The 14,247-nt window shown below is 40.8% G+C and overlaps 1 protein-coding gene across 2 annotated transcripts in view; it reads left to right on the forward strand.

Moving 5' to 3' along the window:
• Nucleotides 1–960: 960 nt before the first annotated feature.
• Nucleotides 961–14,247, forward strand: part of LOC112265399 (ubiquitin-associated and SH3 domain-containing protein B) — a 44,109-nt gene continuing 30,822 nt past the window's right edge. For both annotated transcript variants that reach the window (XM_024442662.2, XM_042296072.1), the window contains exon 1: nucleotides 961–1,244. In XM_024442662.2, coding sequence (XP_024298430.1) covers nucleotides 1,117–1,244 — 128 coding nt within the window. In that variant the 5' untranslated portion in view covers nucleotides 961–1,116. The remainder of the gene's footprint in view (nucleotides 1,245–14,247) is intronic.

The raw sequence follows: 14,247 nt of genomic DNA on the forward strand, positions 1-14,247 counted from the left end.
CCGAGCCACTGCCTGTTCACCCCGCTATCATCCAGAAGGCGAGGTCAGTACAGGTGCATCAAAGCTGGGACCGAGAGACTGAAAAACAGCTTCTGTGTTACGAAGGCCATCAGACTGTTAAACAGCCACCACTAACATTGAGTGGCTGCTGCCAACACACTGACACTGACACTGACTCAACTCCAGCCACTTTAATAATGGGAATTGATGGGAAATGATGTAAATATATCACTAGCCACTTTAAACAATGCTACCTTATATAATGTACACTTACCCTACATTATTCATCTCATATGCATATGTATATACTGTACTCTATATCATCGACTGCATCCTTATGTAATACATGTATCACTAGCCACTTTAACTATGCCACTTTGTTTACATACTCATCTCATATGTATATACTGTACTCAATACCATCTACTGTATCTTGCCTATGCTGCTCTGTACCATCACTCATTCATATATCCTTATGTACATATTCTTTATCCCCTTACACTGTGTATAAGACAGTAGTTTTGGAATTGTTAGTTAGATTACTTGTTGGTTATTACTGCATTGTCAGAACTAGAAGCACAAGCATTTCGCTACACTCGCATTAACATCTGCTAACCATGTGTATGTGACAAATAAAGTTTGATTTGATTTGAATACATATGGGTTATTAATTTATTAGGCAAATGCAGTTTATTAGTAGCCTAATTTCACTTATTTATTTATTGTTCCATATTAGGCTGGGTCTAACGTTACTCTGTATTACATATTGCTCACTATCTACAATTCTCTTTTATTTTTGGCCCAAGCTATACGGAATAGTCTATTATTATGCTAGTATACCTATTATTATTCGGCTACTATAATTTAGCATACCGCAATGGGTCCCATACAGAGAAGAGGCGAAAATTCATAATAAATCCCGTGCGCTCTGCACGTATCTTTCCTTTTTAAATTCAAAATGCAGCAGCAGACATAATTTGAGTTTCTGGGGGCGGGGAGGGAGCGACCGCACTTGCTCACAAAAATGATCGGTTGTAGACTATTAGATATCTTTCCCCACCACTCGCTACAGTATCGTAGACTGGATCTAGTCTGAAACCAATGGAATCCTGAATCATGGCTGCAAAAGAGGATCTATTCAGCAAAATCATCCCGCGAAGCCTTCGGCCGAAAGTATCGGGCACTGTGAAATATGGATCGAATTTGGACGTCCTCTTATCGATGGGTTTCCCCAAAGCCAGGGCGTAAGTAGGCTACTGTGTACTTTATCCGAGTCACTCGTAGAGATGAACACTAGCTCTTTGGGTATAGTTTTAGCATGTGTTAAAATGACAATTGGCATTGTTAAAAATAATGTTTTCTGACGCACTGTCGTATTTCACCTTTTGAAGGCAAAGTATTGATCCCCATTCTCTTTCTCACCATGCGCAATTGGCTGGCAGTTGCCTACTTTTCCTCATGACCAGAAACTCTCACGCAACCTGTACTCAGGGGTAGAGGTAGACGTATTATACAAAACTAAAACCCAGGATACTCAAGTTAGTATGATATGTTACGTTGGTAGGGTATATATTATTTTTGGATCCATTTCGTATGATGTGTTACGAATTACAATTCATATGATGTGTTGCGAATTACAATTCGTATGATGTGTTACTGAATTTAAAATGGATTAAATTTAGATTTTCTATTACTGGCCTACACAAATTACACCATAATGTCAGTAGAAATATGCTTTTAGACATTTTTTACAAATTAATAAAAAATGAAAAGCTGAAATGTCGAGTCAATAAGTAGTCAATCCCTTTGTTATGGCAAGCTTAAATAAGTTTAGGAGTAAAAATGTACCACTTAACAAGTCACATAAATTGCATGGACTCACACTGTGTGCAATAATAGTCTTGAGGATTTTTGAATGACTACCTCATCTCTGTACCCCACACATACAATGTATATGTAAGGTCTCTCAGTCGAGCAGTGAACTTCAAACACAGGTTCATCCACAAAAGAAGGGTACCTATTGGTAGTAAAAAAAATGTAGACATTGAAAATCCCTTTGAGCATGATGAAGATAATAATTACACGTTTGATTGTGTTTCAATATACCCAGTTACTACAAAGATACAGGCATCCGGAGAGGAAGGAAACCACTCAGGGATTTCATGGTGGTGACTTTAAAACAGTTACAGAGTTTAATGGCTGTGAACTGAGGATGGATCAACAACATTATAGTTACTCCACAGTACGAACCTACATGAGTGAAAAGAAGGAAGCGTTTACAGAATAAAAATATTCCAAAACATGCATCCTGTTTGCAATAACGCACTAATGTTAAACTGATCAAAAATTAGGCAAAGAAATGAACTTTTTTTCCCGAATACAAAGTGTTATGTTTGGAGAAAATCCAACACATCACTGAGTACCACTCTTCATATTTCCAAGCATGGTGGTGGATGCATCATGTTATGGGTATGCTTGTCATTGGCAATGATTAGGGAGTTTTTTAGGATAAAAATAAACGGAATAGAGCTAAGCACAGGTAAAATTCTAAAGGAAAACCTGGTTCATTCTGCTTTTCAACAGACAATGGGAGGAAAATTCACATTTCAGCAGGACAATAACCTAAAATACTAGGCCAAATACTGGAGTATACTGCCATATACTGGAGTTGCTTACCAAGATGACATTGAATGTTCATGAGTGGCCTAGTTACAGTTTTTACTTAAATCAGCTTGAGAATCTATGGCAAGACTTGAAAATGGCTGGCTAGCAATAATCAACAACCAACTTGATGGAGCTTGAAGAATTTGAAAAAGAATAATGTACTATTATTGTACAATCCAGGTGTGTAAAGCTCTTAGAGACTTACCCAGAAAGACACAGCTATAATCCCTGCCAAAAGGTGATTCCAATGTGTTGACTGAGGGGTGTGGAATAATTATGTAAATTAGATATTTCTATATTTAATTTTCAATACATTTGCAAAAATTTCTAATAACATGTTTTCACTTTGTCATTATGGGGTATTGTGTGTAGATGGGCGAGGAAAAATATATTTAATCCATTTTGATTTCAGACTGCAACACAACAAAATGTGGAATAAGTCAAGGGGTATGAATACCTTTTGAAGGCACTGTATGATATGTTATGAATTCCAATTTGTTTTGTCTAACGTTAGCTAGGTGGGTAATGCTAATGTTAGCTAAGAGGTTACTGTTAGCTAGGCTAGGGGTTAGTGTTAAGGTTAGGAGTTAAATTAAAGGGTTAAGATTGGGGTTAGGGGAAGGGTTAGCTAAAATGCTAAGTAGCTAAAAAGTAGTAAGTACTTGCAAAATGCTGAAGTTGTCCGTGATGAGATTCAGGCTGTGTTCACGTTATACGACCATCCACCTACCTTTTTGTTTTTACCTTAAGTAACAGCCTGGCCTCATAGAATAGATGTAACAATCTGGGCAATTTGGGCCACTCAAATTAGTATGATATGGTAGCCCTTTACAGTCTTACACGTATACTTGTTGAAATGGGAAGATTTGGGCACTAATAAACACCTAAATTGGAAGTTAGTGGCCGTACAGTAACATGCTATACATGGCGTCATATCTCTGGCTCTGCGCTTCACAGCGCTGTATGGGTTTTACGACCATTAAAACAAGTAACCCGAATGTTGCGTGTTCGAATCTCATCGCAGACAATTTTAGCTAATAAACAACTTTGCAACTACTTTCTACTTTTTAGCTAATTTGCAACTACTTTTTAGCTACTTTGCAACTACTTAGCATGTTAACTAACCCTTCCCCTAACCTTAACCCACTAACTTAACACCTAACCCGAACCTTAACCCTAACCTTAATGCCTATCCCCTTGCTTAGCTAACATTAGCCCCCTAGCTAACTTTAGCCACAACAAATTAGAATTCGTAACTTATTATACGTATTGCAAATTCGTAATATATTGTACAAATTGGAATTTGTAACATATCATACTAAATGGATCCACAAGTTAATACATACTATACAAAACGTAACATATTATACTAATTTCAGTGTCTCGGATTTGTTTTTACTGTATCGCGTCTATCCCTGAGTCCAGGTTGTTGTATGTAACAATACAAAACATAACATATCATATTAATTTGAGTACCCCAGATGTTTGTTTACTATGTAACGTCTACTCTATGAAACCGGGCTGTCTCAATAGGTCATGTCATAGGCTACTGTAATCATGAATGTTGCTCTTGGTCTGGGTTGGAGTTTGGTGCACAATAGACATTAATGGTAGTTGGTGGAGACTGTATGTAAGCTGGAATTCTTATAAATGCTGATGGTATTGATGAGAAGAGATGAGATATACACTTCACCTACACAGATATGATAGCCAACAGAAAACATTTTTAAGTCTGGAAGAAACTGAAATTACGTGACCTTGAGAGGGAGAGACTGTGTGTCATATGGATCACGCTCAATTTTATGTTTTGAGCTGAATGGATTGACTGTTCTTGATGTGACCAAATTACTGCAGCACAGTATACAACTGTTATGTCAGCTGGGTCCTCACATGGAGAGACTCACAGACTGAGACAGACCCACCATGTAAGGAAGCATTTACAGTTGTCCTCATGTCACCATTATAGAGAGTAAATACATTGTTAACTTTTCAAACTTATATCAATTGCATAATTTCTATGTGATCCCACATCATTGTTCAGTAAAATATGAAATATGAAATATGCATCCCAGTGATTATTATCAAAGTTATTCACAATAGCATTATTTTACATCTCACACTTTTAAGTCCCAGTCTCAAATCTGTATTACCTCCTAGACATTGAGGTCAGATGTCATAGGGAGTCTGTTGTGACTTGCATGCCGAATGGTCACAGACATTACGCATGCGCACACACACATGGCAGTAGGAATGCCTCGAGGCTCCCTTTGTCAGCAGAGAGAGAAAGAAAGAGGGAGAGAGAATGCCTAGAAGCTGTGAGAGAAGCCACAAGCTCTTTTACATTAGACAGCCCGTGACTGCTCGGCCATGACAGAGCAAGTTATTAATAACCTCTTCCTCTTTCTCTCTCTATCTCCCTCACTCAAGTATTGACCCCACTACATTTCCTGGCTGACTTAAAGGGACATACACTAGGAGATTCATCATATCTGCCACCTCTGTCACTGACTAGCGTTTTGGTCCAGGGAGGGGGAGAAGGGGTTGCCTGAGAGCATGTTGGAATCACTGGACGCTGTGCATGGACTGAAATAGTCAAGCAGTCGGATATTCACTTAGATGCTTAGGAGAATGACAATGCAGGAGGGGAACAAAGCTGGGTCAGCATCAACTGACATTTACTAGATATTCTATGGTGGGATGAACCACAGTAGCTACAGTGTGTGAGAGATATCACTGAGGAGGGAAAGAGCAAAAGGCAACAATGTACCGAATAATATCTGGGATGATGAAACTCAGTCACAAGGTGCTGTTTTCCAGACTTGCTTTCTACACATTGTCATTTTGCCAAACATACAACCCTTCAGCAGGGATTTGATTCCAGTCATACCTGGCGGTGCGTGCTGTGCACTCCCAAAATAAAGATAAATATAGCTGCAAACAGCCATGCCAGGGCTCACACTTTGGCCCCATAGCGCCACCACCAGGAGAAATTTGACACATTTCCCTAGGATGAACTGCACTCCTTACCACGCTTGCCAAATATCAGAACTCAACATCGAAAGATCATGCAATATGCTGCTGTTGGTTTTTGGACCAATTGTAATGATGTTGACGACTTTAAACGTCTTCTTCTCCACAACTGCTAGACCGATTCGCACCAAATTTGGTATATAGCATCTATGTACCGATATCTTTAAACACATGTTTTTCCAGGACTCTACCTCAAACAATATGTCTGCTATGAGCCAATGAGCTTGCATTAATGTTTTTCCTGCCAAATGGCGCCACCATGTGGCCAATCTGAACCATACAGTACAGGTTAGCTGGACTCATATCCCTGAGTATGTGTGCAAAATGTATCACTCGAAGTCAAACAGATAAAGAGATATCAACATGTGCCTGTTATAGCGCCACTGTGTGGTTGACCTGAATGTGCTTGCATACGTTGAGTATAGACAGTGATTGGAACATCAAGTTTATCAAGTTTTGTTACAGTACAAATATCTGTGTGTGATTTATATGCATTTATGTGCCAGATCACGCCCACATTAATATTTATTGGTCAGTAGCGGCCATGTTGTTTGAGATGCTAGCCTGGAAAATATTGGGTTGAGAGACCTTGGTCCATACATACTATATATCATGTTTCACGCAAATCGGTCATTCGCTGCCAGAGGAGTAGTGTTTTAACAAAGAATTACAAATGGCAGAAAATCCATCATTGCGGACCTTATGGATTCTTGAGGCTCATTTGTTCCTTGTGAGGAGAGGAACCTATGTACCGACTAGGGTTGCAAAGGATCGGAAACTTTCTTGGAATATGGGGAATTTTGCTTAAATTCATCAAAACAATTAGCTTACAACAGTGAACTTTTTTTTGTGGGATACACATAAGGCAATTCTAGGTCTTGTGGCATATTTTGGTTAAACTATCCCCAATTCAATGGAATTGCAACCCTCTGCATGCACAGTGCATTCTTCCATCACATGTACAGCTGATTCTCAAGATCTTGCATACTAATGAGATGCTATTGAGCCCACACTACTACACTGTATGAGCTAAGGACTACATGCTTTCTGGTAAGTTTTGATTACAATACTGGGTGGGGTGAATATATTTTATATGACATACATTATGTTTTGTTAATTAGTAAATAATAGCCTACAGCAAAGTGTGTTTAAATAATTTCTAACTTGTTACCATGTTTTGCTACCATGTGGGTTTTAGCTTGCTTGAGACTGCTAACCGAGGATTGTTAATTCACCTGTTTCCATACAAGTGTCATTTAAAAAATGTATCTCACAAAGGAGTTGTTTAGCCTAACTGCTTAACTATTTATCTGTACATGGAATTGTATTTTTTTTGTAATCATTTCTTTCTAATCTTTACAGGAAAATGCCATCTGATGTGGGTACTGGGTACTATCTGATGTGTGGAGACATTTCACTGCAGCTAATGTAGAAGAAAAAGCGGTGTAAATGTGTAAATACTGTGCCAAATCATATGTGAAGAATGCAACAAAGATGCAGAATCATCTGGCCAAGTGCATAAAATTCCCCCAGCGCTCACGACAAGCAACCTCTGACAAAAGTCCCTCTACTTCTATTCAGGGTGAAAATGATGAATCAGATGACTTATTGATAGCAACAGCTCATGGTCCTCCTGGAATCAAATGGTTTTTTTACTCAATGGAGGAACGTAGTCAGAGAAATGCTAATGAATGTCTTGCTTGAGCTGTGTATGCAACTGGTTCACCTCTGATGCTCACAGGTAATGTGAGTCCTTTCCTCACGTCACATCTATTGGCTGCTGCTCATGCATTGAATCTGCTCTTCAAGCACATCATGGCCTGAAAACAATGGATACAGTATACAAAGGAGCCAAGGAAATGGTTAGGTATGTGAAGGGTCATCAAGTTATAGTAGCAACCTACCTCACCAAGCAAAGTGAGAAAAATAAGAGCACTACATTGAAGCTGCCCAGCAACACCCGTTGGGGTGGTGTTGTCATCATGTTTGACAGTCTCCTGGAGGGGAGTCTCCAAGAAATGGCCATATCATAGTCTGCCGATATGGAAGGCCCCATCAAGAGGATCCTCCTGGATGATGAATTTTGGGAGAGAGTGGTAAGCAGCCTGAAATTCCTGAAACCTATAGCAGTAGCCATTGCACGGATTGAGGGAGACAATTCCATCCTGTCTGATGTTCAGACTCTGCTTGTAGATGTAAGAGAATAAATCCGTACTGCCCTGCCCACTTCACTGTTGCTCCAAGCAGAGGAAACTGCAGTTGTGAAATAGGTTAAAAAAAAAAGAATGAAGACTTCTGCCTGAAGCCCTACATGCTGTAGCGTACATATTGGACCCCAAGTATGCTGGCAAGAACATCCTGTCTGGTGCAGAGATCCACAAGGCTTATGATGTCATCACTACTGTGTCTCGCCACCTTGGCCAGGATGAGGGCAAGGCTCTTGGCAGTCTGGCAAAGTACACATCCAAGCAAGGGCTTTGGGATGGAGATGCAATAGGGCAGTCATGTCAACATCTCAGCAGCCACCTGGTGGAATGAACTTTGTGGATCTGAGGCTCTTTCTCCGGTTGCCTCTCCATCATCCTCCAAATCCCACCCACATCAGCCGCCTCAGAGCGCAACTGGTCCTTGTTTGGGAACACACACACCAAAGCACGCAACAGGCTGATCAATTCAAGGGTAAAAAAAATGGTGGCCATCCAATTTTGAGGCTTTTTGAGCCTGACAACGAGACATCCTCAACAAGTTTGGAAAGTAACTGAAGATGAGGTCTCAGAGTCTGATGTTCAAGAGGTGGACATTGAGGAGGTCCAGGGAGAAGACATAGAAGCCTGAGAGGAGGACAACCAAAGCTTTAGTTTTTGGACTATAATTTTACAGATGTATGTTGAAAACATTTTTGGGAGATGCGACGGATCATTGGGGATCATTCAATATTCCCTTTCTTTTGTTGTTCAGTGAAATAATCCCATGTGAATAGTCAACTCATTTAATTAAAGTTCAATTCATAACTAAATTGTTTTTTAAAAATTTCTATTGGAAGGATTTAATCATTGGTAATTATGTCTACTTTTGATAAGGTAATATGTTTATGTTTCTGTCTCCATATGATATGGTAAATATATCCAATGCAAAAAACATCTACATTTAAATGGTATTAATATTAATTTGCATATATTTTCCATTAATTCCCAGATATTCCCACGGAAAGTTTCCACCTCTGAATATTCCCCAAAATGTGCAACCTAGTACCAACCTTTCAAATTTTGCAGTTTCAATTGCTTGTTATAGTGCCCCCATCTGGCCAATTGGCATGACATTGCATTAGGGAGTGTGGGCCATGGGCCTTTACCATCATGCCAAGTTGCACCCTCCTAAACCTTACCATCTCACGGGAATTAGCATTTTTACCAAATAAGTAACATTTTATTTCTCACATGCGCCGAATACAACAGGTGTAGACTTTACTGTGAAATGCTTACTTACGAGCCCTTAACCAACAATACAGTTCAAGAAATAGAGTTATATTTACAAAATAAAATAAAGTAATTTTTTAAAATAAAAAGTAAAAAATAACAATAACGAGGCTATATACAGGGGGTACCAGTACCAAGTCGATGTGCGGGGGTAAAAGCTCCAGGATCCAGTTGCAGAGGGAGGTGTTTAGTCCCAGGGTCCTTAGCTTAGTGATGAGCTTTGTGGGCACTATGGTGTTGAATGCTGAGCTGTAGTCAATGAACAGCATTCTCACATAGGTGTTCCTTTTGTCCATTTGTGAAAGGGCAGTGTGGAGTGCAATAGAGATTGCATCATCTGTGGATCTGTTGTGGCGGTATGCGAATTGAAGTGGGTCTAGGGTTTCCGGGATGATGGTGTTGATGTGAGCCATGACCAGATTTTCAAATCACTTCATGGCTACTGATGTGAGTGCTACGGGGCGGTAATCATTTAGGCAGGTTACCTTCGCTTTCTTGGGCACAGGGACTATGGTGGTCTGCTAGAAACATGTAGGTATTACAGACTGTCAGTGAAGACACTTGCCAATTGGTCCATGCATGGGCTCCTGAGTGGCACAGCGGTCTAAGGCACTGCATCTCAGTGCAAGAGGCGTCATTACAGTCTCTGGTTCAAATCCAGGCTGAATCACATCCGGCTGTGATTGGGAGTCCCAAAGGGCGGCGCACAATTGGCCCAGCGTCGTCTGGGTTTGGCTGGGGTAGGCCGTCATTGTAAATAAGATTTTGTTCTTTACTGACTTGCCTAGTTAAATAAAGGTAAAACAATTGCTCTGAGTACAATCCTGGTAATCCGTCTGGCCCCGCGGCCTTGTAAATGTTGACCTGTTTAAAGGTCTTGCTCACATCGGCTACGGATAGCGTGATCACACAGTTATTCGGAACAACTGGTGCTCTCATTCATTCTTCAGTGTTGTTTGCCTCAAAGTGAGCATAAAAGGCATTTCGCTCGTCTGGTAGGCTCGTGTCTGGGTTTCCCTTTGTAGTCCATAATAGTTTGCAAGCCCTGTCACATCTGACAAGCGTCAGAGCCGGTGTAGTAGGATTCAATTTTAGTCCTGTATTGACACTTTGCCTGTTTGATGGTCTGTCTGAGGGCATAGTGGGATTTCTTATAAGCATCCGGATTAGTGTCCCGCTCCTTGAAAGCGGCAGCTCTAGCCTTTAGCTTGGTGTGAATGCTGCCTGTAATCCATGGCTTCTGGTTGGGATATGTATGTGCGGTCACTGTGGGGATGACGTCGTTGATGCACTTATTGATGAAGCTGGTGACTTAGGTGGTATACTCCTCAATGCCATTGGATGAATCACTGAACATATTCCAGTCTGTGCTAGCAAAACAATCCTTCAGCGTAGCATACATGTCATCTGATCACTTCCATATTGAGCGAGTCACTGGTACTTCCTGCGTTAGTTTTTGCTTGTAAGCAGGAATCAGGAGGATAGCACTATGGTCAGATTTGCCAAATGGAGGACGAGGGGAAGCTTGTATGCATCTCTGTGTGTGGGGTAAAGGTGGTCTAGAGTTTTTTTCCCTCTGGTTGCACATGTGACATGCTGGTAGAAATGAGGTAAAACGGATTTAAGTTTGCCTGCATTGAAGTGCCCGGCCACTAGGAGCGCCGCTTCTGGGTGAGCATTTTCTTATTTGCGTATGGCCCCATGAGTGCGGTCTTAGTGCCAGCATCGGTTTGTGGTGGTGAATAGACGACGACAAAAAATATACATAAACTCTCTTGGTTGATGTGGTCTACAGTTTGTCATGAGGTACTTAACCTCATGTGAGCAATAACGCGAGACTAATATTACACATCGCGCACCAGCTGTTATTGACAAATAGACACACACCCCCACCCCTGTTCTGTCCTGCTGCTGCACGGAAAACCCAGCCAAATGTATATTATCCATGTCATCTTTCAGCCCTGACTCAGTAAAACATAAGACATTACAGTTTTTAGTATTTTTTTTAGTATAAAAAAATAAACTTTTACCCCTTTTTCTCCCCAATTTCGTGTTATCCAATTGGTAGTTATAATTTTGTCTCATTGCTGCAACTCCTGTACGGACTTGAGAGGCAAAGGTCGAGAGCCGTGCATCCTCCAAAACACAACCCAGCCAAGCCACACTGCTTCTTGACACAATGCCCGCATAGCCCGGAACACTGCCGCACCAATGTGTTGGAGGAAACACCGTACACCTGGCGACCGTGTCAGCGTGCTTTGAGCCCGTCCCGCCACAGGAGTTGCTAGAGCGTGATGGGGCAAGAACATCCCTGCCAGCCAAACCCTAACCTCCCCTAACCCGGACGACACTGGGCCAATTGCGCACCACCCCATGGGTTTCCCGGTCGTGGCCGGCTGTGACAGAGCCTGGACTCGAACCAGGATCTCTAGTGGCACAGATAGCACTGCGATGCAGTGCCTTCGACCACGGTGCAGCAGGTAGCCTAGTGGTTATAGCATTGGACTAGTAACCGAAAGGTTGCAAGATTGAATCCCCGAGCTGACAAGGTAAAAATCTGTCGTTCTGCCCCTGAACAAGGCAGTTAACCAACTTGTTCTTAACTGACTTGCCTTGTTAAAGAAAGATAAAATAAACGTTAAAAAAACTGCCACTCGTGGTGCAGACATTAGTTTTTAAATGTCCCGTTGGTAGGAGAGTCTCGAACAGAGATCATCCAGTTTATTTTCCAGTGATTGCACGTTGGCCAATAGAACAGATGGTAGAGGTGGGTTACCCACTCGCTGACAAATTGTCTGTCACAAGGCATGCTGATCTCTGCTCCCTATATTTCCATATTTTCTTCACGCGAATGACAGGGATTTGGGCCTGTCTCGGAGAAGCAGTATATCCTTCGCGTTGGACTCATTAAAGAAAAAATCTTCGTCCAGCTCGAGGTGAGTAATCTCTGTTCTGATTTCGGTCCTAAGTGACGGTAGCAGCAACATTATGTACAAAATAAGTTACAAACAATGCGTAAAATCACAAAAAATAGCACAGTTGGTTAGGAGCCCTTCCGGCACCATTGTAAATCCAAGGAGAACCGGAATAATGAACGCCTACAAACATAATAGTGTTTCAGCCAGCTTCGCTGCTTGAACCACTAATGAATGTACATTTTTTTAGGGCACCCCAAGGGCCAATGATTTGACCCTGCACGTGATGCTTCTCGGTTGGTTGTGCCATGCACTCAGTATACTGGTGTAGTTGTGTCTAATGTACAACTCTGCCCTTAGGGGAAAAACCCCTCTCTCATTTCACTTCATTGTCTGTTTGGCATCAGTTCCTTTTTATTTGGTTGATGGTAAATAATGCACTAAACATACAACACAAGAATAGAGGCTATGAAACCCTGAATAGAGGATATGAGGTGCTCTATTCTTGTGTTGTATGTTTAGTGCCTAATTGTTTCATGACAAGACAATCAATTAAAATGGTTAAGGCATTTAGCAAAGAAAATGTTTATGGCACTTGCTTAGACTCCAACAATGACCTGATACCCTATTTGCTGCCACTGGCTGACATCATTCTCACAGTCTACAAACAAATTACTCTTTTGGTTTGAATTTACACCAAGGGTTCAAAACAATACGCCTCAGAGATGCTTTTGTGAAAGGCTGCCCTTGAGGTTTGTCGTTTCTCCCTCAGTATTTGCCACGACTGACTAAAACAGTGTTCATTAATTGGAACACATTGGTACTGTTTTGATTTGATTCATTAGCCGACGCAAATGGCGACAGTTAGTCTGGCATTGGACAGTGTTCTTCCCATCTGAATTCCTCTGTTCTTGAGCTGCTATCTCATAATCAGGCTCTGAGTTTCCAATACTCTCTGGGGACTTCGTTTATACTGCGTTCCATGGCTTGGTCTGATGCAGGCTTTCAGATTCTCTTCCAAGTCTTCTCCTACTTGGTTTAAGCTGATGATGACCAAAAATATATTTAGGAAGACATAGCCTGTACAGTTTCTTTTTAACAATATATTTACTCTATATCTATATTCTGTATAACTGTGTACTGTATATGTTTTTATGATTATATTTACTCTAAGGAAAAGCTGGAAAAGAGTAGGTATATAATATCTCATTATTCTGCACATGACTCTTTTCCAGTGATGTTCACCACACATTTCGTGTGTAGTAGTAAATGCGGCTTTCACCAATTAACTATGCTCACCGCATAATCCAAAATTACAATGCACTGCAGCTTCTAGGGATATTTCTGGCTCATATGATTTGGTTTAGTGCAGGCAAACACTGTTTTTGACATCTCTGAAAATGGCAGCCTAGTCGCAGTTCAAGTAACACAGTATGCTTACAACGCCGTCTTAGAGCATTCCCCCCGGTTTCTGGGCAGTTTAGTTTGTCATTTTTTTATCTCCACACCTCTGTAATGTTCTGAGTATTTGCCGGAGAGGTTTGTGGAAAATTGTGTAAATATGCTGGTACCTACAGTATGTGCTGTTCCTGTCTTGTCTTCCTCTGTGATGATGAGTGGGACATATCTGTTAACTGTGGCTGGAAAGTCTGAAGTGTTGGAGCATGAGTGGACGACATAGGGGCTGACACAGTGGAACCTATGTTTTAAAGGGAATTGTTCTAGCTGCCTCCCCCTTCTTAAGCAGCAGCATTGGATGTAGAATAGTGCTTTTATTATGCATGATTCTTTTTTTGTGTTTTTGTTCAGGTCATTTTCTCTGTCTTTGAAATAGTTATGTAAATGAGATTCCTTGGATTGTTTAACATATCAGTGGGGTTCACTTTTTTGCCACAGGAGCCATTAGTTATTTTATCATACATATTTTTTATTTTATTTTTTATTTAACCTTTATTTAACCAGGAAGGTCTCATTGAGATTAAAATCTATTTTTCAAGAGCGCCCTGGCCAAGATAGGCAGCACCAAGTCATTACAAAAAAATTACAGACAGACAACATGGAAAAACTACAAGTAATCTAGTAAAAACCATTGAATTCACAACAGTATAAAACAGCAAATTAAAAACATTGACAGGTCAGTGAATCAGCCTCAAAATCCTTCA

Source organism: Oncorhynchus tshawytscha, linkage group LG13 (genome assembly GCF_018296145.1).
Source record: "Oncorhynchus tshawytscha isolate Ot180627B linkage group LG13, Otsh_v2.0, whole genome shotgun sequence".
Taxonomy (NCBI): Eukaryota; Metazoa; Chordata; class Actinopteri; order Salmoniformes; family Salmonidae; genus Oncorhynchus; species Oncorhynchus tshawytscha.